Below are 27321 nucleotides of genomic sequence, written 5' to 3' on the forward strand. Positions count from 1 at the left end.
TCTCTCTATCGATAGCTATATCTATATTCGTTATTCTATAGAATATATTCTATACTCTTTTACTTGCATCCACACGAAATACTGGAGTGATACACAAGAAACTAATAAGAGTGGTCACCTATAGAGGGCAGGGTGGGGGCGGGGAAAGGGTGGATGGGAAGTGGAGTGAGGTGAAACACCTTGATGTATATCTTTTATTTATTTTTATTTTTAATATGTCTTTTAATATAATTGATTTCTGACCCATATGAATGTGTTATTTGTTTAAAAAATACAAATGATTTTTAAAAATGGAAAAGGCACAATTTAAAAGCTGTTTAAATTCAAAGGAACAATTAAAAGTGCATAACAGCTGATTGGGTTTGGAAGGCAATGAAAGAGACAACACAATCAAAGAAAGTGATCAGACCCTAACTCGAGTGTTTGGGAAGATGGTAGCTCCACAGCCTGGCTGGGGGGACAGGGGGAGAGGAGGAGAGTGGTTTGAAGAAAGCTATTACACGTTCAGGACTATTTGTGGATGGAAGTAGACATCTGGATGTTCAGGTTAAGGTCGACAACCCAGATGGGGGTGTTGATTTGGGACATTCACATGATGTTGGTAACAGACTCTGTGAGAGGATGTTGAGATTAAGGGAAGAGTAGAGAAAGAGAAAGCAAGGGGCAAAGGACAGAAGTTCAAGGAAACTTCACTGAAGGAACAGCCCAAAGGAGGCTGAGGTGGTCAAGAGCGGGATGGAGAGGTGAGTACCGGGGAGCAGAGTCAGCAAGAGTTTCCAGAGGAAGGGGAAGGATCTCCTAAGGTCTAATGGGTTAGGACTGAAAAGAGGATAGTAGGTTTTGGGATCAGGAGGCTATGCTTCTAGAAACAGGGGAGAGAAGACAGATCAGAGTTGCAGTAGGACCACACAGGACCCCCTGCTTCTCTTCCCATTCTGTCAGAGACAACTGGATACAGAGGGATCTTCAGCCCTACATTTCAGTCAAAGTAGATATCCTATTGGTCGGGAAGGTGTTTTTAGACAACACCCCAGCAACTGAGTGGTTAAAGGGAAACTGAGGCAGGCAGTCCTAGAAAGGTTCTCTAATTTTCTGTTACCACCCCATCCAGGCCCATGGAAATCAGTAATTTGTGGTTTTGTTTTTGCTTTTTCCTCTTGCTCCCTCTCCATTGCACACATCAATGCAAACACAATTACACACACACACACACACACAGAGGCATAAAAGGGCCCTTTGCAAAAGCATTTTTCTTCATCAGACTCAGTGCTGCTTGGAGGGAGGGAAAGCAAAGCAGAGGAAAGGCAGGAGAGACGCAAGCCACCTTAGCTACTTTTCCTCCCCTTTAAGGCTGCCTGGTTACGGTCCTGGGAAAGAAAACCCCTGCATTCCTCCCCTTTAATTTGGTTTATTGTTAAAGCGCTGGAGCAGCTAATCCTCACAGACCTGTAAGAGCTGGAGTAGCAGCACCGGGAGCACCCTTCCTTCCGAGTCTCCAGGTAAGAGGAACCTGAGTCTTTTCTTGGTCTTAGGAGGTTTCCTTCCTTAAGGGGAGGCATGTGGCACCTAGAGATGTATCTGAAGAGCCACCTTTGCAAGCAACTTGGGTATTTTATTCATTTCTGCCCCATTTCCAGTCTTGCCTGACTCTTGTGGCATCGAGGGTAAGTTGTAGCTGCCTTGGAAAATAAGTGTGACCGGGGGCCCAGGTAGAACCTCCACGCAGAGCCGGCTACCACCACTTCAGGGTTGGCTTGAGGCGGAACCTTTTGCACTTCTGGGCAGGGAGAGGGCAGCAAAATATCTGTATCTGTCCCTCCTGCAATGCCTGCCTGCAGGCTGCATTCTAGGCACAATGCTCGGGGCTCCGTGGCTGGGAGGGGCTGTCCGTCTGCGGGGGCGGCGGGGGCTCCCGGCGAGCTTGCAGCCCTGCCTCCTGCTCAACCTTCATCTCTTAACCTCTCTGACCCCATCTGCCAAGGAGCAATGCGCGCTGCCTACCTGTCTGGGTTGTCGTGAGGATTGAGAGAGCCAATGGGCAGACAAGGCAGTTGGTAAACAGCCTGTGGCTCTGCACACCCCAGGGGCGCACCAGCCCCTCCTGGCGGGGGCCAGGGCCAGGCTCCAGCTCCTCGTCCCGCCGGGGCGGCGCAGGGATGCAGAACTCACTGCTGTCAGTCACAAGACTGCTCCTTCCCCTTCCCCAGGGGCGCGTCTCTCTGCCTTCCGTCTTTAAACTTCCCCAGCTGGGCTGGCAGCTAAAGATGTTACAAGAAGGTCTGATGCCTCCACCACCCCCATCCGCACCGTGGCCCCTTCTCTCCACGTAACTTTGACGCACGAACATTAACCCCGACGTTCCCAGAGGCAGCTGCCCGGGCCCGCGCTGGTCTGGCGGCAGTGTGTGGCTGGCCAGCCGCTGGTCGGGAGCCCGATTAATTAATTGATCATGAAGAAAATCTCTGAGGAAGGGCACAGAGTCAAGCAGGTTTCTCCTGGGTAAGGAGATGATCTTTCCCAGATCAGAAACCGGAAACAGCCCGGCCCCAGGCAGTTCTTTTGACCCAAGCTTAAACCGAGGCCAAAGAGGAGCTCCAATACGGCCATAATACAAAGTGCTTAGTAATTCCCGGTCTGGGGACTGCGCTTTACAGTTTATAATGTGCTTTATAGGACGAGCCCATGGAGCTGATGGGGCAAGTAGTGTTTCTTCGTTAATATGGATGAGACTCAAAGAGGCTTGCCTAGGGTTGCAAAGCTGGGTGTTGGTGGTGTCTAGTTAATGACAGTAGCATTTGAACCCAGGACTTCTGACATCACCAGTGACCTTTCCATGATACTACAGATAGTTATGGGGTAAGGGAGGGGGGGAGAGGTGTGGATGTGGGTGTGTATTAAGAGCACTCTTGAGAAAGATGGGACAAAACTTTGGGAAAGAAGCCTGAGGTCTGAGTGACAGAAGGTTTGAGCTGGAGCCAGGAGAGGCAGTAGATGGCCCGGCCTCAGTGCGTTTCTCAGATCATCCAAGTCACGTGTTCCCCAGGGGACTCTGTCAGGTGCTGGGACTGCATGAAAGCATCCCAAGGATGAAGCACGGTAAGTGACATCAGATAATCACCCCCAGGAGAGAGGCAACAGGTTTGGTGGTGGCTCTGATGGACTGGCGGCTCCCAGGCCAGCTCTGTCATATACTGTCTGATTTGGGGTGCTCTTCTCAACCTTTCCACCCATCAGCACCGCAGCTATCAAACTGGCTTCAAGACACCTACCCTAAAGGTGGCAGTGAGGCCCGAGGGAGGGGAGGCAGGGGAGATGCCTGCACGCTGCAGCTCCCAGCATTCAGCCGGGGAGCGAGGGGAGGGGAGCCCTGGGGTGGGGGGGGGCTGAGACAGGAAATATACCCACCCTGGGAAGCTGAGAGTGCCTCCTTCCCTCCCTGTCCCTCGCTCCCAGCGCTCCCAGCGCGTGCGGTGCTGTGTGCGACCTCCGCTCCCCTGCAAGCCCGCCCTGAGAATGAGCTGCAGCATGAATGAGAGGCTGCTGCACGCCTCGAGCAGCGCTACAACCTCAGGCGCGTTCCCGCGGTCACCTCCTGGGGTCTGGGGCCCAGCGGCAGGTGCCCCCACGAGCGCTGCTGTGCACACCGATCAAGCCCAAGGCAGGTCCGGCAGAGCATCCTGCCACAACTCGCCCTCTGCACCCCTTCTGGGGCGGAAAGCATCTGGCAGACGCTTCGAGGAAGGAGCCCTGCGTCTGCACAGAGGGGGCACCTCTTGCACGGGTCTGGCTTAAGGGCAGCGTGTGGCAGACACCCAGTCACCACCATCAGCCCTGGAAACTCCTTAGAGAGGTGCCCCAGTGAGACCAGCATAAACCCTTCCCGGGCAACTTCCCAGTGTGGCCTCAGAGCTCTCTTCTGTTGGTTTGGTACCAGATGAAGTAGTTGGTTTGCATTTCAAGACCGTGATGTATGAAAAATTAGATATTTTAAAACACTTTAAAATCACAGTGAGATGAGATGCCCACACTGTGAGACACACTTGAGAGCTGAGACCAGTTAGGGGGCAGCGGATTCACGTCTCCTCTTGCGTGTTCACCTCTATTTAAAGCGTTGCTTGTTTCCCTCTCCATACCCCTCACCCAATGCATGGTGTTTAATTCGTGTGCCTATAATGTGGCCCCGCTGCATGGCATTGTTGAAGCTGCAGAGTGATTCTGTGCCCACTGATGCCACAGGAGTGCTGAGAGGTAGAGTAGGGATCCTTATTCCTGTTCAGTGGATGAGGAAACTGAGGCCCCCGTGGGTAGGAGCCCATCAGGAACCGGTAGCACACTCTCCTCTCTCCAGTGACTCCTGTGTGTTGACCTCTCAGCCACTAAGTGAAGCCCTAGAGGATGTCCTTCATTTATTTTATAAGAGGCACACAATAAACCTTAAGCAACATGTGAATTCTGGCTTGTCACTGCAGCAGGACGGATTTGGTTAAACGTAAAGGTGGAGTCTGTATTCCTCCCAGGTTCTGCTCTACCAGAAGTCTCCACGAGGCTTTACGGTCTGGAGCGTGGGCTCTGGAAAACTGACGGCCACCCAGGCACAGCTACATGTGTGTGACATCATGAAGTGGTATGACTGAGGGCAGCAGGCTGACAGAAATTTCTTACGTTGCTAAACCAAATGGATAATGACTAAGTATCAGAAATAGCCAGTGTCCCTGATTTCCAAAGTGAGCTTTGGGCAACCCTGGAGCCCCTGGATGCTAGTAGATGTCACAAAAGGGAAGAGTTTCACAATCTGGTAAGTTTGGGGGATGACAGGTTAAATAGCATTAACCAAGTGTGTTTAATAGTCCTCAGAGCCTTTCGTAAGCTACTATGGGGCATGAATCTCTAACGGAGGAGCAGCAAACCCACTTTGCACACAGAGTCTTCCGGGACTAATATTATAAACACAAATTTCAGGGAACCTTAATCTATTCCAATCTCTTTTCACTAAGGAGAAATGTGGAAGCCCAGAGATATACCGTGACCTCCCTGGGGCTGCACAGCTTCTCAGTACCAAATCAAAACTGGAAGCAGAACTTGAGCTCTTTCTAATGTCCCTCTCAATCCAAAGGATGATACAAAGTCCAATATAGGCCAGAGGCCAGGAGACAGGAGGTGGGAGTGGGAGGTCAGGGCAAGAAAACTTGCCAGCTTTAGCGTTTTAGCCCCTTATAACCACACAGTTTATATATTGCCATGACTCCATGTGCCCCAGCCTGGAGGCAGAGAGCACATTCTTATTAAAGATGATCCAACTGATAACCTCCCTCCCAAGACCTGCAGGCTTTTCTGAGCCATGCTCCCAAGAAATGGAAAACCCTGTAAGCAGACCATAAAGTGGTTTTAGTGTGGCCTGATTGCACTGAGGTCAGTGGAAAAGCCACACGTGGTCCCTTAGGAAGGCTCTGAGGTGGGCTCACCATGCCCCAGAGTGACTTATACCTGCTTTCTCAGAAGCCCCAAGTGAGAGCATAAGCAAAGGCACAGTGGCTCTTCCCCTAGGTAGAGCTGAGAGCCATTATTTGTGGGTTGAAGGTTGCAGACTTGCTGTTCTGAGATCCCCTCCTTCCCTGTCCCCATCTCCTCTGGGCTGCTCCTGTCCAGTTTAGGAACCTTGCTGTGGCTTTGGGAAACACACACGGAACGGAATGGAATGGAATGGAATGGAATGGAATGCCTGGCATCTTGGGCTATGGTGATGGCAATGAGGAGGTCATCGCCTCATCTGCCTTAGAGTTCTGTCTGGTGCTGGCATTGTTCCTGTGACCAAATGGAGCATAGGAAGGAGAGAAGGGCAGGGATGCTCCATGAAAGAAGCAGAAGGGCACCTGCCTCCTGGGCTCACAGCCCAAGCATCTCTCAGCAGCACCTCATAAATAGTCAGGCTGGCTGCCACCAGGGATCACACAGCCTGTCCCCAGTAGCACCAGAAAGGGCTGCATTCAGAGGCAGCATCCAGCCCAGGGCTGCCCTTTAGGAAGAACTGTTCCCTCTACAATCTCCTTCCCAGTTGTGTCCCCCAACAGACCAGGAAGACCATCTCAAAAACTGAGGGAGCACGACCTAGGAGCCAGGCACTGCACTAGGCCCAGGGAAGACAAGGAGATGGGCAAGGTCTGGTCCACATGGAATTACTTTCTAGCTAGGATGTGACTTCACACAAATAAACAGAAGAATTTCAGATTGTCATAGGTCTTGCTGCAATGCCCTAAAAGGAGCCTCGCTGAGAGAACGTTAGAGAGAGGCCCTACCCTCTTTACTTCCCCAAGTACAGGTCTTCTTCCTGCAGGTCTGTCTCTAAAGTAAGGTAAGGAATCCATCTTCCCACCCTGCACTACCCATTTTAAGCCCAACTCCCTGATCAACCCACCCCTGCCCCTGGGCTCTCCTCCTCCCTGAATCATTTAACAAACACAGGCTGGACCTTTGGTGTATGCCAGGCTCAGTACTAGGCACTAGGGATTCCAGCTGAGGAACACCTGGCCCCTGCCCTTGAAGCACTCGCAGTCTGGCGAGGGACACTCACACGTCTGCGGTCAATCTACCGCTGACCTCTGAACCGCTTTGGCTCTGGGAAACGAGCAATGTGTGCATTCATTTGCCAGTTCCCTTTGACTAGTCTGTGTTTTTAGTTGTTTATTTATATGCTTATGCTTGGTCTTTCCATCTTGATTAGAAGAACTTTTAAACGTAGCTTCCTATCATAGAAATGTCCGTGTTTAGTGGCGTGGGTCCACAGGAGGTATGCCATAAACGCTTGTTGATTGAAGACGTGTAACCTCCCGAATTCAAAGATGGCCCCATGAGTAAGGTTGTTTCCTTTGCCCGGAATCATTTTTGGCAAAATATCCTTGAGGGTCTTGCCCTGTTGAGGAGTGGGGGTCACGGATGCCAACCCCATGGCATCTCCTGAACACTTGTGAAATCTGTTGTAACTCTGCGGTGGCTGTTCCTGATCTTTGAAGCCAAGTGGAAGTCGTGGCCCAAAAGAGAGAGGTGTTGGGAACAAATAACAGTAATATTGGGGCTTCAACCTTCTCAGCATGTGTTTTCTTTTCCTCTGAAACAACCTAGATTACAGGAGTCAGGGGAGAAGGGGGAGGACTTCCACGGAAAGAAGCAGGATGCGGAAACTATGTGGGCTGCCCCTCTAGGAGCCCAAGGTTAGACCTCCACCGCGCGGGGCACGGGGCCTGGGGATTTCTCTGAGGTCTGGGAGCGGCGGGAACAACCCGGGGTTTCAGAACCGGGCCCCTGAGGTTTCCATGTTGCTCTGAAGATGGAACTAAATTGTTGGGATTGAGTGTATGGGAGGAGGGGTGGGCGGGAAAGATGTTTTCTTATAGCCTGACTTAGCTAAGAATACTATGTTTTTAAGCTATTTAAGAGAGACCAGGAGAGAAGGAACAGGGAGTACAGATCTGCTAGTGAGGTGGTAGAGCCTCCCTGAGAGAGAGCCGTCGTTCCACGGGGCTCCAGCAGGGGGAGCCATGAATGCCCAGCGGAGGGTCCCCAAGCTGGAAAGATTTTTTTTTAATAGTTTATTGTCAAGTTGGTTTCCATANGAAGATTCCTGATTGGATTCTTACCCGGAAAAGCAGCACCCCCCCAGCCCTGCTGGTCTGTGGAGAGGGGAGAGAGATGGAGAGGGAGACACACAGACTGACCCTGTCAATTTGGGTCCTTTTAACGTCCACCCCTTTGCCCTCACCCCTTACATTCTTCAAGACTTCCCAGCTGCTGTGTATACAATAAGTACTTGGTCCGACCCCAGATGCCAACCACTCTGATATGTGGAAGCTGCCAGATTTGGGGCTAAGAATCTGCAGCATGGTATCTGGCTAAAGATAGCCCTCTATTCTAATATTTCGTCTTCCCCAAAGCAGTCTGCCAGTCAGGATTCATTTGTCTCTGCATTGCGGACCATGCCCTCCAAATCAAGGGTCAGGCCACCCTGCACTGATGGCCAGGCTTCTTTCGGCTAGTGCCCAGGCCCGGAACTGCTGTGATCCCTCTGGGCTGCCCCCATCCCAAGAGAAGCAAGGCTGCAAACGGGCCTGAAGATACCAGCACAAACCACCAGATCCACACTGGAATTTCCAAAGGCTGAGGAATTCATAACATTTCTCACAGGCATTTTCATAATAACAGCCACCAACTCAGATACAGCCAGGTTGCAAGTCTGCATGCAATACTGAAGTGTACAAAGAAAATGTAACGTCTTTATTTCCTATAAAATCCTTCTCGTGAACTCCCACTCTCACCAGGCAGCAATAAAAGGGAAATGGGGAACTTTAAATTCGAATTTGTTCACTATAGCATCTCAGGTTCGACAGAGTCTCATTGGGCTAACTCAGTTTCTTCCAGGGAAACACACAGCCTTGAGCAGCCTTGAGTTGGCTTCGTCTTCTCTTGCTCTGCTCAAGGGGCATTTTGTATTTTAAGGTGTTTATTTGACTTGCTTGTAGGTAGGAGAAGGGGGCCTCAGACTCATCAGGGACCTCAGATCCTAGGTCTCTGGGATCTCACCATAAGATGACTGTTGACCTCTGAAGTGTGACTTGTCCCAAAGGGGCCTCCAGGCACCAGGCTGACACCCTCTGCTAAAGGCCCAGCTCCCAGCCATTTGCTTCCACCTGAGAAGCCCTGATTAAACTTGTTTCTTCTGGGCTCCAGGTGACAAGCCCTCTAGCAGCTCTGTGTCCTTTCACCAGGGCCATGGGCAGAAGTGAGATGAGATATCTGTTTAAGGGCTGGTTCTAGAAGGTAGGGGATGAGTAGGGGAGAAGCCCTGATTGTAGCACTTGCCTGTGTCCAGGTGTAAGTACTCCCGCTGTGGCTAATTTCAAGCTAAAAATATGAGATCACTAAACACAGAGCCAGGGAGGCACACACAGTTGGCTGTCGTGATTTGGAACAAGCTGGCTCCAGCCCCCCAAAGGCTCTGGGGAACTTCTGGAATCCTGGCAGGTCAGGCCACCCTGTCTCACTCACCTTTTCCCTCTAGGCCTGCCCCATGATTACTTCCTACCCTGTTAAATGTGGGAGGAAAATTCCTCCTACACTTATAGCTTCCCACCAGCAGGGTCCTGGGAAGCCCACCCATCTGTGTCACCCATCTCCCCCAGGCCTGGATGGGGGTTCTACTCCATGAAGGTGAAAGCACAGATGTGCACTTCAGGCAACTACACCCATCTCCCCCCATCTCGTTCCCTGGATCCACTCAGGCCAAAACTCTCAGTCATTTCCACACCTCTTCCTCTCTCGCAAGGCCTTCTCTTATGTCATATTCCTCCTATCCACAGGGGCTTAAGCCTCACATTTGTGTCTGAATGGCAGAAGTGGTTTCCCTCTATACTCTAGAACCTATTTTAGGAGAGGAGTCCTCCAGATGGGGATTACCAGGAATGAAAAGACATCGATTTAGCATCCCCCAAATACTATCTCTATTCCAACTGTTTAGTATATGTGAGAAAATGTGTTAAGTCTCTGTGCACACTATTCCATTTAACCTTCACCATAACGTAATGGGCTTTGTCCCCATTTTACAAATGTATTAATAGACTCAAAGAGGTTAGTAGCTTGTCTAAGGCCATTTAAGTAGTAACTAGCAGCAGTAGAATTTGAACTCAGGTTGACCTCCAAACCTCTGCTCTTTACCTGATGTTCAGATGGGGAGGCACCAACTTTCCTCTTTGTTCTGAGGCTATGGAGTTTAAATGGGGAAGGAGGGGCGTTGCCTAAGAGATGCAACCGTTAGACATATTTTCCTACTTCTTCGGCCCAAGGAGTATGGGAAAGGGCGTTCGTTGGCAGAAATGGTATTCACCCACCACTCCAGACGCTCATAGCCTCCTATAATAGAGCAACTAGGGTAGAGTGCCCAAAGGAACAGAGATCCCTCCCAACCACCCCAAGAACATGCTCCTCTCTAGTATTCCCTGCCTCACTAAGGGCACTGTCACCCCGATACTGCTAGCAAAAGCATGGCAGCCAGTCTAGACTCTCAGTGCTCTGTAGGCACATCACCTGGTATTGCACATAATTGGAACCCCAAAATGTATTCCAAGTCCACCCCTTCTCTCCCTCATAACCACTGTGATCCAAGCCACCATCACTTCTGTCCTGGACTTCTGACCCCCACCCATTTTCCATACATCAACTTTTACTTCCTCCACCCCATTCTCCACAGAGCAGCCTGACTGAGTGAGCTCTAAAATCAATGTGCAACTTAACTCCCTGCTAAAAATCCTTCAGTGTCTTGTGGTCTCACTTAGAAGAAACATCCAGTATCTTTAGCAGGATCTATAAGCCTTTATACATGCTGTGCCCCTGCCCACTCAATCACCCATGTCATCCGAAGATCCCCTTGCTCCAGACACCTGGTCCCTTCCATCCCTTCAGGCTGTTCCCACCCTGCCCCCATCTTGGGCTCCTGTATTTGATTCCTTCTGCTGAAATGCTCCTTCATATAAACACCCTGTGCTTGGCAGCTCCTTCACAAACTTCCGATCTCAGCTTAAATGTGCCCTGCTACATAGGCCTTCCCCTGACATTATCTAAAGATGACTGTCCCTGTTTTTCCCTCTTGCAAGCCTGAGGTTTATTCTTTCACGGCTTTCCCACACTTTGTCACCATGTACGTGGTGCCCTCCCAGCTCATTGTATGCCTCCTCTGGCCTGTGGGTCCCCAGAGGACAGAGCCACCGTCTGTATGGACCCAGCACCTGGCGCGTCATAGGTGCTGACTCAGGTGAATGGATGTGGTAACTCTGGAACCCCGATACAAGGTTAGGACAAGATTTAATTCAGGTTTTAGTAAATAACAATCTTCCCAGCACAGTACTGATGTTGTGGGTGTTTGGGAAGAAACAACGTTCCTTCATCCAACATTCATTTAGCCCAGAACAGGTAGGAGAGAGGTGGGAGTCAGAATGACTTGGAGAGGTGGCAGACCTGATACAACGTGTGATAACAGGGAATGGGGCTGACTCTGGTTTCAGTAAACACCTTGGCCATCACCAGGAAACATAGGAAACCCTTCTGCACAGCTCAGATCCACCCAAGGTGGATATGCACGTGTTAATCCACACATGTGTGTGTTACTGCCCTTAAATACACGTGGACAAAGTGGACTTTGCACTCCTAGACTCTCCACTCCTTGGACATGTAGCAAGTACAATGGGTGTGCAGTAGACATGCAACGCATTTGTGGGAGCCATTTTAAAAAGCAAGTGGAGAGAATGGTCTTATTTCTGCCAATTACAAGGTTTTGCAAAACCTTTTGCCAGGTTTTGCTCCTCATCCTTCTTTCTAGCTATTATGTGAAAGATGTGTTTTTGATTCTTTTTGCAACTTGTTCTCATCCCGTTAAGAAATTGTAGATGATCAGAGCCTTTCTCCCCTTCCTCAAAGCATCCCTGAAAGCTTCAACTCTGGAGGCGATGGGTCGAAAGGAAGAAGACTCCAGCTCCTGGAAGAAACAGACCACCAACATCCGGAAAACCTTCATCTTCATGGAAGTGCTGGGATCGTGAGTGTGGGGGCTGAGGGCCGGTGGGATGGCAGGGCTGCGCGCTGGGGGGGGACCCAGAAAAAGAGTTGTTCTGGGCCAGCTGCGGCTGACAAGCTGGGACTGAGGCCGCTGGGAAATCAGCCCAGCAGCTCGCAGGGAGGAGGTGGGGTAAGGCAAGGGACCGTGGGGGAGAATGGAGGACAGTTTCGTGCACTGGGGCCCGCAGGGAATACCAGCCCTTTACCTAGGTTCCATGTCCTNCCCCCCTCCCCCGCCCCTCTGTGTCCTACTTTTAGATCCCCGAGAGTGGGATTCTGGAGCATTTCCAGAAAGTCAGTGACCCTAGAATGTTCCTGGGCCCCCTCATCCAGCTTCTTCATTTCCTCCAGCAGTGAACAGTCAACCAACCTCACTGTGTGCTGTAGACAGAGGAGAAGGGGCTTCTCGGCCCCAGAGAGCAGACGGGCACACACACCGGAGTCAGCTCCCCAGCACCATTGTCCCCACACAGTACTTAAGTGCCATGTTAGAAAAATAAAGTTCCAGTGAAGCCCAAACTCCTACCAGCCTCTGGAGTGTCTGTGCCCTCCCTTCGACAACGGTTACGCGGCTGGAGACACAGAGACAGTCTGTCTGGAGCTGACTCTCCGCTCGTCCCACCTCTCCCCTGGTGAGGTGCAGGCTGTGACGCAGGCTGCCAAGGGCTCGGGCCATCGGCTCCGTAGCCCCAGGACCCCAGCCGGCCTGCTAATTAGTCTGGGCTAATTGGGCCTCAGGAAGTGAGGGGCAGTTAGTAGGCTGTCCATTCAAGCAAGCTTTTCCTTTAGCCAACTTGGGCTAAGTTTAGCTCCCTCCGCCCAGCTAGGAGGCAGTGACCTCGTGCAATGACAGCTGCCCACACTCTCACTGTAGACGGAGAGGAGACAGGCCTGGCCTGGGCAGTTGGCCCCCGAGCTCTCGCTGCCCAGACCAGCATGGGGCTCTGTGCTCGCAGGAGGATCTCGGCGGTGGTGCTGGTCATCAGAGCCTTGGCCTTCCATCAAGGACCTTTGCCAAGACGGGGGTGGCTCCAGAGGGGGTTTTTGGCAGGAGAGAGGGACAAGACTCATGCATGAATCAGAAATGATTTGCCAACCATCCCAGAAATCAGAAGGAGGGAGAAAGATGCCCAGGTTGGCAAGAGCTTATTCACTGTTCGCTCAGACTTGGGCTGCAGGTCTGTTAGAAGACAGACACACACTCGCTCAGGGAGCTCAGTGAAGTCTGTCATCGTGGTGCTAAACCTAAGGTGACTGTGGAGTCACCAGCGGAGCTTAGCCCACTAACTTTTTTGTTAACTATTTTTTTAAATTAATTTATTTATTTTGAGAGAGAGTAGGTGCTAGAGAGAGAGGGAGAGAATCGCAAGCAGGCTCCACACTCAGCACAGAGCCCAACACAGGGCTTGTATCACAAATAGTGCGATCATGAGCTGAGCCGAAATCAAGAGTCGGTCACTCAGCTGAGCCACCCAAGTGCCCCTTATTCATCTAGCTTTTAACTGTGAAAATATCTAAATTTTTTAAAAAGTGGAATAATAATACAGTGAACAACCAATATACCCACTGCCTCAGTGCAACAGTTGTTAACATCTCACTATATTTGTTTTATACACTTACATAACACACACACACACACACACACACACACACACACACACACACTGATTTCCCTGAACAATTTGTAAGCAGTTGCAAACTTCAGGACATGTCACCTTTGAATCCTTCTGTCTGTATCTCCTAAAAAGAAAGGGCTTTTCTTCTATATCCACAATAGCATTGCCACACTCAAGAAAATTAATAATAACTTCCTATGATCATTTTAGCTCAGGTAATTTTTTAATGTTTTTTATTTATTTCTGAGAGAGAGACACACACACACACAGCATGAGCAGGGGAGGGTCAGAGAGAGAGGGAGACACAGAATCCGAAGCAGGCTCCAGGCTCTGAACTAGCTGTCAGCACAGAGCCCGACACAGGGCTCGAAGCCACAAACCATGAGATCATGACCTGAGCCGAAGTCAGATGCTTAACCGACTGAGCCACCCAGGTTCCCCAGTAATTTTTGAAAAATACAGACTCCTGGTCCCGACCTACTACACTGGGATTTGCCGAGGGAGGGCTGGGCAGCCAGGACTCTGTATTTTAAGTGCTTCTGGTGGCTCTAACACATCCAGCCCCGCCCTGGTCTGGGCAACTCCGGGGACCAGACAGGGGGCAAGTCATAGCTGTTGCAGCAGGTGGGGCTGAACAAAAGCTAAAGAGAAGCTTTTGTTCCAGAAGGGGGACAGGCAGCCCCAAGCTGCAGACCTCACTTAGTTACCAAGGTGAGGGGCTGACGGGAAGGGAGGTATGGGCAGAGCAGACTTCTCTGAGAGGGAGGTACCAGAATCTCACGACAAAAGCCTCTTGTCTCAAGCCCTCAGCTCTTCTGGAACAACCCACAGGGAGAAAGGCTTTTGCTAAATTCTTCCCAGAGGTCACCCACAATGCCAGGGCCCTAGAGTAGCCATACGGACACTGGGCAAAGCTGGTCCGTAGCATGATGTCACCCAGGCCCCGGTCCTCCTTCTTTCAATGCCCAGGAAGGGACTTTTCTCCTTGGTCCTCCCCCACCTCCCCCATCAACCAGTCTTCCAGCAAGAGGGGAGACACACCGTAAGAAGCAACCTGAGGCAGAAGAGTCTCAAATTGCCACAACACCGCACAAGCCTCGGAAGCGCCATTTGCATACACTGCAATGTAAATGGCACCCCCAGGGAGGCTGAATTTAACCCCATTCCACAAGAGGACCCAGAGTGGAGATCAGCTTTGAAATCAGGGGACCACCCACATGTACAGGCGGAGAGGGAGAACTCTGGAATTGGGTCCTGGAAGGTCACAGCTGGAAGGGATCTTGAAGGCCATATGGTTCAAGGTTGTCATTTTACAATAGGGAAAGTGGGATCTAAAGATGAGTAGAATGCACAGATAATCCCAGTCCAAACCTCTCACCCCTCCTTCCACCCTTCCACCCATCCATCCATCACACATTTATTGAGCATTTTCCGTACATAACTAGGTATAGGACCTGGTACCCATGCACATTCATGGCCCCTTATTCCCTGTGTCATACTCACCGATGGTGCTGGAGCCTGGCAGCCCTATCCTACCTGCTGTCATGTGCCTCCAGGCCGTTTCTTATACCTCTTTCTCACCCCCTCCTGAGACATCACTTCCAACATTTCACTGGGCTAACTCTCATTCATCCCTACAAACTGAGTTCAGGGTGTTCTTAAGTCAGAGAGCCGTGGATTATGTCTCCTTAGCTACTCCAAGCAATCGCTTTGTACACGTTAGACAAAAGTGCCCTTTTTTCTAGCCAGCTAGCTGCTGGGGGGAAAGTGCGGTAATAATTATTGTATGAAAATGTACAGCGGTTCCGAGGTGAGTGGCATGTGCTGGAGTTGTGTACTCTGCAACGTGACCAGCCAGCCAGCGGCCCTGCCTTAAATGTTCACTGCCAGCGGTCTCGTGATACCCCAGCCTATTTGTGTGTGTCCATCTCTCACACCAGACTCTAAGCTAGACTGATACTAATCCGAGTGCCTAACTAACACTCAGATGATCTGTTCTGTCTGATAATCAAGCATGCATTGAATGTCTAATAACATCTTTCAAATCTAGTGTTAATTGCTCATTTGTCTGTGTTCCTCACTGGTCTACAGGCTTCCTAAGAACAGAAACACTTACCTTTTTTATCTCCAGTGTCTGACTCAGTAGGTGCTCAATAAATTTTGATTGAAGGGATGAGTGAATGAATGAATGAATGAGTGAGTGAGTGATTGAATGAATAGAGTAAGTTCTGAAGGCTCTGATTAACTCAATTCCAAGTGCAGCTGGGGGAAACAGGAAACTCAGACCCAGGAAACACCCTGTATTTTCTTTCTTTCTTTCTTTCTTTCTTTCTTTCTTTCTTTCTTTCTTTTTTAAAATACTATTTATTTTGAGAGAGAGGAAGAAAACATGAGAAAGCTGAGTGGGGGACGAACAGAGACAGAATCCCAAGCAGGCTCCGTGTTGTCAGTGCGGAGCCCTATACAGGCTCAAACTCATGAATTGAACTATGAGATCACGACCTGAGTTGGACGCCGAACACATTGAGCCAGCCAAGCGCCCCACACCAAGTATTTTCTAATGCAGATCCTCAAAGCCTTACACAAGCCTGACTGCTATGGGGCCTCGATTCTAAAATCCCCAGATGGCAGGGAGAGCATGGCTCAGCTGTTTCCTCGCGTAAACTCCATTGCCTCTTGTTACTACCAGGTGTTCTCCCTAATGGTATTCAAATAATAGTAATAACAATAATAGTGTCTGACACATGTAGTTTAACAGATGTCAGGAATGCTTTTAAGCACTTTACATATGTTAATTCATTTAATCTTCTAAACAGCCCTATGAATCAGATGCTATTGACACTCCCACTTTTCCGATAAAGAAACTGGGTAGTTAAGTGACTTGTCACCCAAAAAGCTGAGGTTCTCACCTGGGCACTTGGGCTCCAACATCCACTGCTAGCTAACTGCTGTTCCAATAGCCTGGTCTCCAGAGGACCCCTGTCAAAACGAGAAGACTATAATTTGGAATCCTACCCTGTGTTTCCAGTGGGTTCTATCCTCTCCTTCAGAAAACCTTCCCAGACTGGCTGGGTTCTGTCTTTCATTCTCATAGATCCTACTGAATGAGAGGGTTCTCAGCCTCCTAAGCCTCTGGTAATTAGCTCAAGATAATTATCACCATCTAAAACTGAGAGGGGAAGGTTTTTTTTTCCCATCACTGCCTGAGCCCTGTCCCCAGTGCTGCCTCCAACTGCCATTCCAGTGTGCCACACTTCAGGATGCTGGAAGAAGGCAAGTACATTGGCTCTGCAGTGGTCTCTCTTTACTGGGTTGGCCAAATGGAGAAATCTCTCCATAACCAAAGCAGAGTCCCTGGGTGTCCTTCCCAAATTATGGAATCAGGAACTAGTACCCAGCTAGTCCTGGATTCTGTAGTAGAATCTTTTTTTTCCCAAGAGAAAGGACACAGGGATTGATGTCATATAGGCTCTACCCTCAGTACAGCTCCTCAGGTACCCACAGTGACAGTGGAGACGAATTACCAACCGCACCTTCCTTCATCTGCCCTTTGGTTTTGCCTCCAACAATGTTCTCTAGCCAGCCAGTACTAATTTTTATCTCTTGGTGTCTTCTTCTTAGAGGAGCTTTTTCAGAAGTTTTCCTGGTGAAGCAGAGGATGACTGGGAAGCTCTTTGCCCTGAAGTGCATCAAGAAGTCACCTGCCTTCCGGGACAGCAGTCTGGAGAATGAGATTGCCGTGTTGAAAAAGTGAGTGGGTCTTAGGGTTGGTCGGGTGCAACTGTGAGATCATAACATTTCCTTCACAAATTACCTCTGAGTAGGACTGAAACTGGATTTCCACACCCAGAGGCATCACTCCCTTTGATTACATTGATGTGTCCAGTTGATCAATCCGCTAAATTAAGCCAGACAGGTGCTTTGGCTGATTAGGGGGTGGGGTGGGGGCAGCAAATTGACTAGCAAACCAACTGGTAGCAGACCTGGTTTGTGCACGTAGACTAGAGAATAATTAGCTCAACGAAACAAAAATCATTTGAGGGCCAATAGCAGGAATAATCAGTGATTAAAGAAGCAGAAAAAGATTTGGGAATTGGTTTGACTTTGTACCAAAGCAAATGTAGGCTCAGAACTCCAACCGTCATGATAGAGGCCACGCTAACAAACCATCTAACTGTTTACAGCAAGACTCAAGCCAAAAAGCCTTGTGGAAACCCCATGATATGCCGAAAGTGTATTAGGCATCAGGAAAACAAGAATAAAGCCAACAAAATTCCTGATCCTCAGAAGCTCACAGTTTCTGGGCAGAGACAGGTTCCTATAAGACTCTAATCCCACTGGACATGAACCAGTAGTAGCAGAAGGCAAGGTTTGAAGAATACAAAGATTCATTTTGCCTATATGTGTATTCTTATGAGTACGGGATGTTGGGTACATTTTTCAAGAAGAGTCACCTTGATAGATGAGTAGAATTTGATGGAGACAGGAGAAGCAATGCAGAAAGGGAATTCAGGCAGAGAATAACAAAAACTGAATTGTGTAAGTGCGAAGGATGTTAGGAAAGAGTCGGTATTAGAAGCCCCTGAAGTTAGAATAAGGATCATCAAGGGACAGGAGATGAAATCAAATGAGATATGATTATAAAGGATCTTGGATACCATGATAAAGAATGTTGACTTTATTCCATGGGCAAAGAAAAGTCATCGAAGGATTTTAAGTAAGAAATCACATGATCAGACTCCTATTTTAGAGCTATTCCTCTTAAACATGGTGGAAGATGGATTTAAGACTTTTTTCAATAATCTAGGTGACAAATAAGGATACAAGCAAAGGTAATAGGATCATGTGGCAGCAAGAAGATTGGATTAAAGAGAGAGAAGTGATTGGGTTTGAGATTGGCTGGTAAGAGTATAAAAGAGAAAAGTACTAAAAATGATGCTGAGATTGAGCCATTTGGTGGATAGTAATATCATTGCTTAGATAGAGAACAAAAAGGATGTGGAGGCTTGAAGGAAATAGAAAGAAGTTTGTTCTACATAATGAACATGTGTATCCTCCAATCTCTACGTGGAGGGTGCTGGAGATAGCAGTTTGGGCTCCAGAGAGATTAGAACAGAGAAGGACTGTGGACTCATGAGAGCAAGGACTATGGCAGTCTTTCTTACCATTGTATTGTATGATCAGTCCCTAACAGCATAGATGCTCAGTAAATATTTGTTCAGTAAATGAGCCATTGAAATATTAATGTTAGCATTGTCAACTTGTAAGTGTAGTTGAATGCATCAGGTAACCACTGTAGGAGGTCTATGTCTTTAGAGATTAAATTTAAAGATGATAGATACTGCTTATTACTTGTTTACTATTCCCCAGGCATTTAGTACAAAATGTACTAAGCATTTTACATGCATTATCTCTTTTAATCCTGATATAACCCTATGAGAGAGATGTACTTTACAAACCAAAATGTGGGGCTTAGAAGATCTAAGAAAGCCAGACAAAGTCACCCATTTCATAAGTATCTCATCCAGATCTGAATTCAAACTCAATTGACTCAGAGTCCAAATTCTTAACCCCGATGCTGCATGGCCATGAGTCAAACTTCCTAGAAATGTTCCTCCTAGACAGGCATGCACAGAATTGCTGCCTACGAAGCCAAGCCCCACAGCCAATGTGGTAATTCTGCTTGCCTTGGCCCTTAAGTAATTCCAGGCAGAGCAAATCTAGAGCAAGTTTTCCTAAACACAGTGTTATTGACATTTTAGACCATTTGGGGTGGGGTGGGGCGCTGTGCATTATAGGATAGTTAGCGCATTCCTGCCTCTACCCATTAGATGGCAACAGCCCTTCCCCCCTCCCCAGGCACAACAATCAAAAATGTCTCTAGTTATTGTCAAATATTTCCCCAGGGACAAAAGAGTCCCTGGTTGAGAAGTACTATCAGTAATATAGACATCCCACAGAACTGGCCCCAGAAATTAGCGTCTTCTCTGCCTCTCACAATGTTCTGGAATAATAATTTCGCAACACCACTTCCATGGTTACCAATGAGGAGGCTTAACTAACCTGATTCTCTTCCGCTGCACTCTACTTTCTTCAAGGATGTTTCCGGATACCCATTTTGTACAATAATCTAATTTGGTGTGGTCCCTTGGCCTTCTTCAGTTATTTTAAGTTTCTCTTTTGGCAGAGTTTAAAGAGATTACTGGAGTAGCAATAAAATATTGGTTCCCTGAAGGCAGGATGATCAATTATCCATTCAAAACTATGGCTTGAACGCCACTCTGGGATCTTTTCTCTAGGATTTCTTTGTGACCACCTGTTTATTAGGAAGGCTTCATAAGGATGCACTCTTCCTAAACATTGTCATGAAAAGTCTCTAACAGAAATAAAAAGGTCCAGTGGGCTGGATGTCCATTCTTTGTCTGGACACCTAAACCACAAACCATTCACCATGACCCTTCCTTTTCCCCAGGATCAAGCATGAAAACATCGTGACCCTGGAGGACATCTATGAGAGCACCACTCACTACTACCTGGTCATGCAGCTGTAAGTGAAGGTGACCCACTTCCTCTACAGATGTCTCTGGGGGCCTGGGAGATCTAGAGAAAGCTGCTTGGTGGTGAGGGCAGTATGGTGATTTAAAAGATAAGATTAAGAATTAGCTCAAGAAGCTCTCAGATGCTAAGATTTCTCTCAAGTTACGTATGCCTCTGGTCAGGAACATGTTCTGTGTGGACTGAAGGGTAGAACTAGGACTGATTATTGAGATGGTCCATACCAGCATCGCCTCACCTGTTGTTAAAATAGTTTCTTTTTTTTTTTTTAATGTTTATTTATTTTTGAGAGAGACAGAGACAGAGAGACAGAGCGCGAGCAGGGCATGAGCAGAAAGAGAAGGAAACACAGAATCTGAAAGAGGTTCCAGGCTCTGAGCTGTGAGCAAAGAGCCCAGTGCAAGGCTTGAAGCCATGAACCATGAGATCATGACCTGAGCTGAAGTCGGATGCTCAACCGCCTGAGCCACCCAGGTGCCCTTAAAATACTTTCTACAAGTCAGCTAAGTGACTCCAGTAGCTGTGACTCCAACCCATCCATCCTCCCCCCCCTGCACCCCAGCCACTCCCCTCAGACTTTCTGGACCTTTCCACAATGTTACAGTTGAAGGGAGAATGGCTGGCCTAGCAGGGGACCCACCAGAACCCTTCTCTGGTGCCATGGCTTGTGTTCATTTTGACCAGTCAGTCCATCTAACTAACATTAAATGCTTTAATGCCACTCTAGGGTAAAATTACTGTGGGATTATAAACCACACGACACAGATTTCAATTTGATATTTGAAAAAAAAGGACTTTCTCAAAAGAGATTCATCCAAAGTTAAAAACAGGCTGTGACTGTGTGTGTCCATCTGTGGGACCGAAATGGTGTCTCCTTAGAAAGGTCTCCACATCATTGTCATATATAAATAGTTCCGCCTGAGAGTGAATGCTGTAGGAGTTGGTCGGTGCTCCTAGAAGTGCTCAGTCTTGGACTCAGAGAAACTTCTATTTATAAAGTATACACACACACACACACACACACACACACACACACACACATGCATGCACATGGACTCCACTCTGCTACCTCTGTGGCCAGATGCAGTATTTTTGACTGACGGGCTGATTCCTCAGAAACTTTAATGAGTTACTTCAGGCCTAAGCAGCCTATCAACTCCAAGGCTCACCTGCGGCCCAGTGACTAGAGGGAGCAGGTAGTCGAGGGAGTGAGGTTGGGGATGGGGGTGCAGAAGCATTAACACATGAGCAGGGATCATGTGGCATCTTAATGAGGCCAATTCAACGGGATTAGCACACATTTAGACAGCTAAGGAGAGGCAGGGAAGTGGGCAGATTTAGATATCACTGAAGAGTTGTAAAGCCTACAAGAGTGTCAGCTCTAGGACCCAGGCCACCCTGTGTCAGGAATTCCTAGTTGTGCATAGAGACTGTCCTTCTCATGGGCCTCGAGCTCCTATAGCAGAGCCCAGAAATTCTCCTTCCTCCTCACCACATGGTCCTATGACGTGTGCATGTCCCCATCCAGTGTCATGGAACAGTGACGAGGGGGACAAGGACTATAAGAGAGTTGGAAATCCTGGCTCATGAAATGTTTATGCCAGGGAAGGCCTCAGGTGACCATTTCACTGTCTTCACATTCTTGAAGAGATCCACGTGAATGCATGGTATTCTTGCTCCGCGTGGCCCCAGTGGTGGAAGGGCTCTCTACTGGCAGAGGCTACAGGGAGTGGGTTTTATCATAATCTATAGAAATATTAAGAAGGTGGTGAAAGATAAAGCAGTCTGTCTTAGGGGGTAGTGAGTTTTCTGCCTCAGAGGTGTCCCAGGGTAGACTAAGAAACTTCTTGGCAAAGTAGTGTAGCTGGCATTCAAGAGATGGGGGGAGAGGGGAAGAGTGGATCTGAAGCTCCCTGAATCCTATGATACCACACCATTGGGCTCTCCAAGCAGCACTACAGCTCCACCCACAATTCCGGCAGCGGTAGCCCAGTTTTCCACAGTGAGGACAGAAATCCGGACACGAGCACCATTTGTGTCATGTGTACACCTCTTTCCTCTTCTGCCTGATTTCAATCTCACCTCTTCTTTCATTGCGGTCCCTGTGTCCTCGGCCAGGAAAGTAGGCAGCCAAGAATGTGTCCACTAAGGGATTATTGGCTTCTTGCTTGACTCTAACCAGGGGCATTATGCACTTTAAGGAAGTGTCTAGGGAGAGGCAAATGGTTGGCCCAAAGAAATGACTCCCTCGTGATATCATTCCAGCACCCGAAGGAGGTAGTCCCAGACTAAAGTAGACCTCCCTACCCAGGCCATGGGCACCCCTGCCCGTTCTGCCACAGCTGTGTCTTCATGGCTACAGAGCAAACACACTTATGTCCCTTTGACCTGGAATAAGACCTGGATTCCTGCGCTTGCCCCTATGCCCACAGTGTTTCTGGCGGGGAACTCTTTGACCGGATCCTGGAGCGGGGTGTCTACACAGAGAAGGATGCCAGCCTGGTGATCCAGCAGGTCTTGTCAGCAGTGAAATACCTCCACGAGAATGGCATCGTCCACAGAGACTTGAAGGTGCCAAAGTGGGAGTCCTCGATGGGAAACAGAGGATGGCCCTTCAGGAAGCTGCATGGGTCATGGGCAGCCTAAGCTGTGTAAAATGAGAGGGTTGGACCAGTACACTGCTGAGGCCCCTTTTGCTTTCAGATCCCTTAAACAAATCTTGAATGACTGAACAATCATTATTAATTTTCATCTCCGCCTCTTCCTGAACTTTGCACTAGGCCTCACCCGATTAGGATACCAAGATAATGCATGTGTTTCTTAAACCTAGCCACACTCAAAATCAAATGTAATAAATACTAATTAGAGGTCAGCATTGCATCAGGCACGCACTAGACTTCAGAAAGATCAGAGACAATAACTATGGTTTGATTGCCTCAGAAAACAGTCTTGGGGTCGTTGTGGCCGAGGGGAGGGAGAGAGTAGTTCTTTAATGGCTACAAAGATGAGGAACATGAGGGGCATAAGCAAATTACAGGGTGCTTGATATGGGGTGGGGAGCTGCAGGTAGGAGGAAGGAGGGAAGAATTGGGGGAGATGAGCCTGACCTTGAAGTCAGGAACCCAGAGAGAAGCTTCCTGAGAAATTCTATATCGGGGGAGGAAAAGAAATATCTATTTCAGATAATTATATCTTACACTGCATGATATTGCTCCTCTCCCACAGCCTGAAAACTTGCTGTACCTAACTCCTGAGGAGAATTCTAAGATCATGATCACAGACTTTGGTTTGTCCAAGATGGAACAGAGTGGAGTCATGTCCACTGCCTGTGGGACCCCAGGCTACGTGGGTGAGTCTGGGAGCAGGAGGAAGGTTGACCAGTTGGCTGTGTTCAACCTCATGGATATTATTTAACAGAGATGGGTGGTTATAGGAAGACAGGGTTCAACTTCAGGGGCTATCCAAGTAGAGCATTCATTATGAGGCTTACGGTAAATCCATGTATCTCTGGAACTGCCTCTGCTGCTCCTAAACGCTACATCTTTAAAGACACCCTACCCCTGGGCCCTTCCAATAGCCCCTGCCTATATTTGGCTCTCATTTTTGTAAGCAGACTTCTTGTCTTTGTCTTTCAAGCTAAACCAGGGGCAGAGACAAGATCACAAACCCAGACGTCATTAGATTGCCAAGAGGTTGACCACTAGCCACCCCTTTTCCTTTTTCCCACATCCACAGATTACAACCCCCCACCCCAGTTGGTGGTATTCTATAGACATAGTGTTGAGTTTGAAGGTGAAGAACCTAGGAATGTCCCCCAAGTATATCCCCAAGGAAACATCCTAAGAAACTGGCAGAAGGGGGACCTCCTGTCTAAACAACAGGCTTTCAAGGCCCCCCAAAAAGTAAGAGCAGGCAAGTTATTGGGAGAAACCCAAAACTCAGTGTCCAGTCCTGCCCCTTCCCTCTTCACCACTCATCACCTGCTTGAGGATGGTAGTCAGAAGGAGAACTCTAACTTAAGAGGAAATCTGCTCTCACCCCCAAAGAGAGGTCAGTTAGTAGGTTTGAGTCCCACCGACTACAAATCTCTGGTATTGGAATAAATACAGAAGGTAGCCCTCTACTGCTCCCAGTCAGAAGAAGCCATGGCTCATTTTTTTCATGGAGCTCTCAATCTGATACGGATGACTAAGTCTTGCCCAGGTATGAGACAGGTGGGACAGTTATCATCTGCGCTCTAAAAGTTCCTCATTTAAGAGGGAAGACTCAGTTTCTGCCCTCAGGGAGATTCCAGTCTAGTGGGAGAGAGAGTGTCCCTACTTGACAGAAGCCCCCATCTGAACACAGACACACAACCCCAGCCCTAGGATACCCCATCTGTGTGGGGAGACATAGACCTACATCTGCTGGGGGCGATGTAGCCGTGGATATTCCCAGTCTGATGTAAGAGTCATAGGCCTTGTCTTGGGGATCTTCTGGGCTGAGGGAGGAAGATGCAGTCTGATGGGAGAGACACAGTCCTTGCCCTAGGAAAGTTTGCAGTGACACAGAAACATTGCCATTCCAGGGCCTTCCCTAAGCCTCTTCCTGACCTTTGGCCCTCACCCCTCACCCCTCACCCCTCAGCCCTCTCTTCTTGTACCAACTCTGACTCTGCCTTTGGTTTGCTGTAGCTCCGGAAGTGTTGGCACAGAAGCCCTATAGCAAGGCTGTGGATTGCTGGTCCATTGGCGTCATCACTTACATATTGTGAGTAGAAGCTGTCATTGGCTCAGTTCCTGGGAACTCTCATAATCTGCTCATCCTTTTTCTCTCCATCCCTATCTTAGCTCCTCAAGCAACATCCACCTCTGACGCATGTGTATGTACATATGTGCGTGCACGTGCGTGCACACGCACGCACGCACACAAACACACACACACACACACACACACACACACACACACACACACTCATGCACACAGCTCAAAACGTTTCTGTCCTGGTCTCCACCAGATTATAAAAACAGAGCTCAGTGTGAACCCACTGTTGAGCCATATGGTACTCTCTGTTCCTGCACCCCCACCCCCATTTACTCTATATAAATGTGTTGAGTCCCGCTCTATGGAATGAGCAATGAAAAAGGAGAGGCCAAGCCAAGCTTGGAAGCCAAGTGGGTACAATGTTCACATCTTGGATTTCTCTCCTGGCAAGTCAGCCCAAGGCAAAGTGATGGCCCAAATGAACCTGTTCCTCTCCACATATTCTTGGGCTCTTCTTTACTAACTTCTCATCAGCCATTCCCCACCATTCCTCATCTACAGCAGACAGACTCCACTCTTAGGAATATTACCTGTCATTTACCCCTTAGTGTGGATTCAGTTCTCTATTTCCTAAGCTTATGTTGAATAACTACTATCATCATTCATTTACTTAAATATTCATTGACTGTCTATTCTGTGCTAATAGCCTAAATAAACCCTCATGAAACATACATTCAAGCAGACATTCTATCATCCCTCTTAAAGATTTATATATATATATCATCTAAGTGTCAGGGGAGGTAAAGGAGAGGTGGTAAGGGGGTTGGGGGAATAATGGACAAAGGGGCCTTCTAGGGCAACCTGTTCCAAGCTTTGGCTCCTGCCTAAACACCTGATGGGACCTGCGTCACTCTAGAATCAGAGGCAGATCCGTGTCCTGTTCATACTGCTGGTTGGAGATCCTTAGCTCCTGCCTGTGTCTACATGGGCAGCCAGGCAGAAGTGAGAGGCTGGTTCATGGAGACTGGGGTTAGTTAGCAGCATACCTCCTTCCGTGTTTCACTGCAGGTTGTGTGGGTATCCCCCCTTCTATGAAGAAACCGAGTCTAAGCTTTTCGAGAAGATCAAGGAGGGCTACTATGAATTTGAATCTCCATTCTGGGATGACATTTCTGAGTCAGGTAAGGCTAGCAGGTGTGAAGGACAAGATAACAGGCTCAAGGCAAAGGGTGCCAAGAGAAAAAAGCTTAACAAAAGATGACAGTCCTCGCTCTTGAAAGTCCCTGGGGAAACTTCTAGAACAAGCTGCCAGGGAAAGTGGAGAAATCATCATTTGGCTCAAAGGCCAAATAAATGATTCGCATCTAAGGTTTAGGTTTTTGTTTTCTGGAGGCAGAACCACAGCATACCTGGTAAAAGAGGGAGGCTAGTTTAGATGAGGGGCCAGGAGGGCAGAGCCAGGCACAGGACAATGTTCCAGGAGTGGCAAAACCAAGGCCAAGTTTTTCCTTTCAGATATCAAGACTGAGAGTATGCAATGTCTGTATGTGTGAGAAAAGGCAATCATCACATGTTGTGGGGCCCATTAAGTGGCGATGCTGGAACGAGGCAGCATTCACATGTGTGCCCACGTGCGGGTGCCAGCCCCTGAATGGTGCAAACGAACACACTCGTGGCATGCAGGCACTTTGGTGCCTCGTGACAAGAGATGTATCTGCGGTGCTGTGTGGGCGAGGCTACGTAGAGCCTCTCTTTCGTGGTTTATGGTGGGTTGTTGTTAGGTGGCTTGGATTTTTTTTTTTCTCTTTTAAGACTCTTAAAATTACCTCTTCGGAAGATTAGCTAAAGATGCATTCATTGCCACCCACCAGCCCGGAAGTGAATTTCCATCAGTCACGAAATCTGGCCCTTAGTTGTGTCTTTGATTGCTCCCCTTAGCCAAGGATTTTATTTGCCACTTGCTGGAGAAGGACCCGAATGAACGGTACACCTGTGAGAAGGCCTTGAGGCACCCCTGGTGAGTGAGGATGGGGTGGGCGCTGGACCCTAGCCTTTTGCTTCCCCAGATACCATGATGACTCATTCACGTGGTGTTTCCCGAGAGTCTGCTTGCCCTGAGCTCTATACTCTTGCAGCATCCAAGGAGCATAGACGTGTCTACCTGGTCCAGCTAGAAATGCAAACAGCATTTAGTGAAGTGGGTTCTGACCCAAGCGTGGCAGCTGCATCATCTAGTCAAGAGCAGGAGACACACGCAGCCAGGCACTGTCATCAGGACTAGGATGCAACCCTTAGTACCAGCCGTGCCAGAGGCACCGGCCACAGGCAGTTCCACCCTGTCCTTAAGAGCATGGGTACGAGCGAGGCGATTTGTGATGAATCACAAAGCAGCCAACCAGTAAACCCATAAATTAAGTCTTGAAATGCTTGACTTTTTGTCGTGCGACAGCCCTGCTCAAGATTCTCAGTAGCTCCCCACTTCCTACTACAGCAAGCCTAGCTTCCTTTGCCTCCCCAGGTTTTCCCCATTCTGGCCTGACCCTTTACCTCCGACTTTATTTCCCCAAATTCCCGACACACCCTCTCTGTTCCAGAAAGGCCTAAGAGCTGCATTTCTCTTCCTGCTCTCCCCTCCCCCAAATACCAAGCTCTTTCCAACCTACACCTTGGGTCATACCATTTTCACCACCTCTTGCCTTGTATGCAGCATCCTTCAGGATCCGGAGCAGTTTCTGCCCTTCCCTCATGTCCTGGCCCCTGCAGGCCACGTACCCCTCCTCACTTCTCTTTATCAGTCACACAGCTTCTGTGA

At 48.6% G+C, this 27321-nt stretch overlaps 1 protein-coding gene across 2 annotated transcripts in view; it reads left to right on the forward strand.

Annotated features, from left to right (window-relative positions):
• The first annotated feature begins 1442 nt into the window (after nucleotides 1-1442).
• Nucleotides 1443-27321, forward strand: part of CAMK1G (calcium/calmodulin dependent protein kinase IG) — a 29021-nt gene continuing 3142 nt past the window's right edge. The window contains exons 1-9 of one of the 2 annotated variants that reach the window (XM_077763146.1): nucleotides 1443-1499; nucleotides 11458-11575; nucleotides 16833-16961; nucleotides 19684-19758; nucleotides 22199-22337; nucleotides 22992-23115; nucleotides 24440-24515; nucleotides 25578-25690; nucleotides 26448-26526. In XM_077763146.1, coding sequence (XP_077619272.1) covers nucleotides 11487-11575; nucleotides 16833-16961; nucleotides 19684-19758; nucleotides 22199-22337; nucleotides 22992-23115; nucleotides 24440-24515; nucleotides 25578-25690; nucleotides 26448-26526 — 824 coding nt within the window. In that variant the 5' untranslated portion in view covers nucleotides 1443-1499; nucleotides 11458-11486. Of the gene's footprint in view, nucleotides 1500-2970; nucleotides 3097-11457; nucleotides 11576-16832; nucleotides 16962-19683; nucleotides 19759-22198; nucleotides 22338-22991; nucleotides 23116-24439; nucleotides 24516-25577; nucleotides 25691-26447; nucleotides 26527-27321 lie in introns of those variants that run through there. The other variant, XM_077763145.1, reaches the window with a different exon arrangement.

Source organism: Crocuta crocuta, unplaced genomic scaffold (genome assembly GCF_008692635.1).
Source record: "Crocuta crocuta isolate KB4526 unplaced genomic scaffold, BGI_CrCroc_1.0 scaffold3, whole genome shotgun sequence".
In the NCBI taxonomy this organism is placed as follows: Eukaryota; Metazoa; Chordata; class Mammalia; order Carnivora; family Hyaenidae; genus Crocuta; species Crocuta crocuta.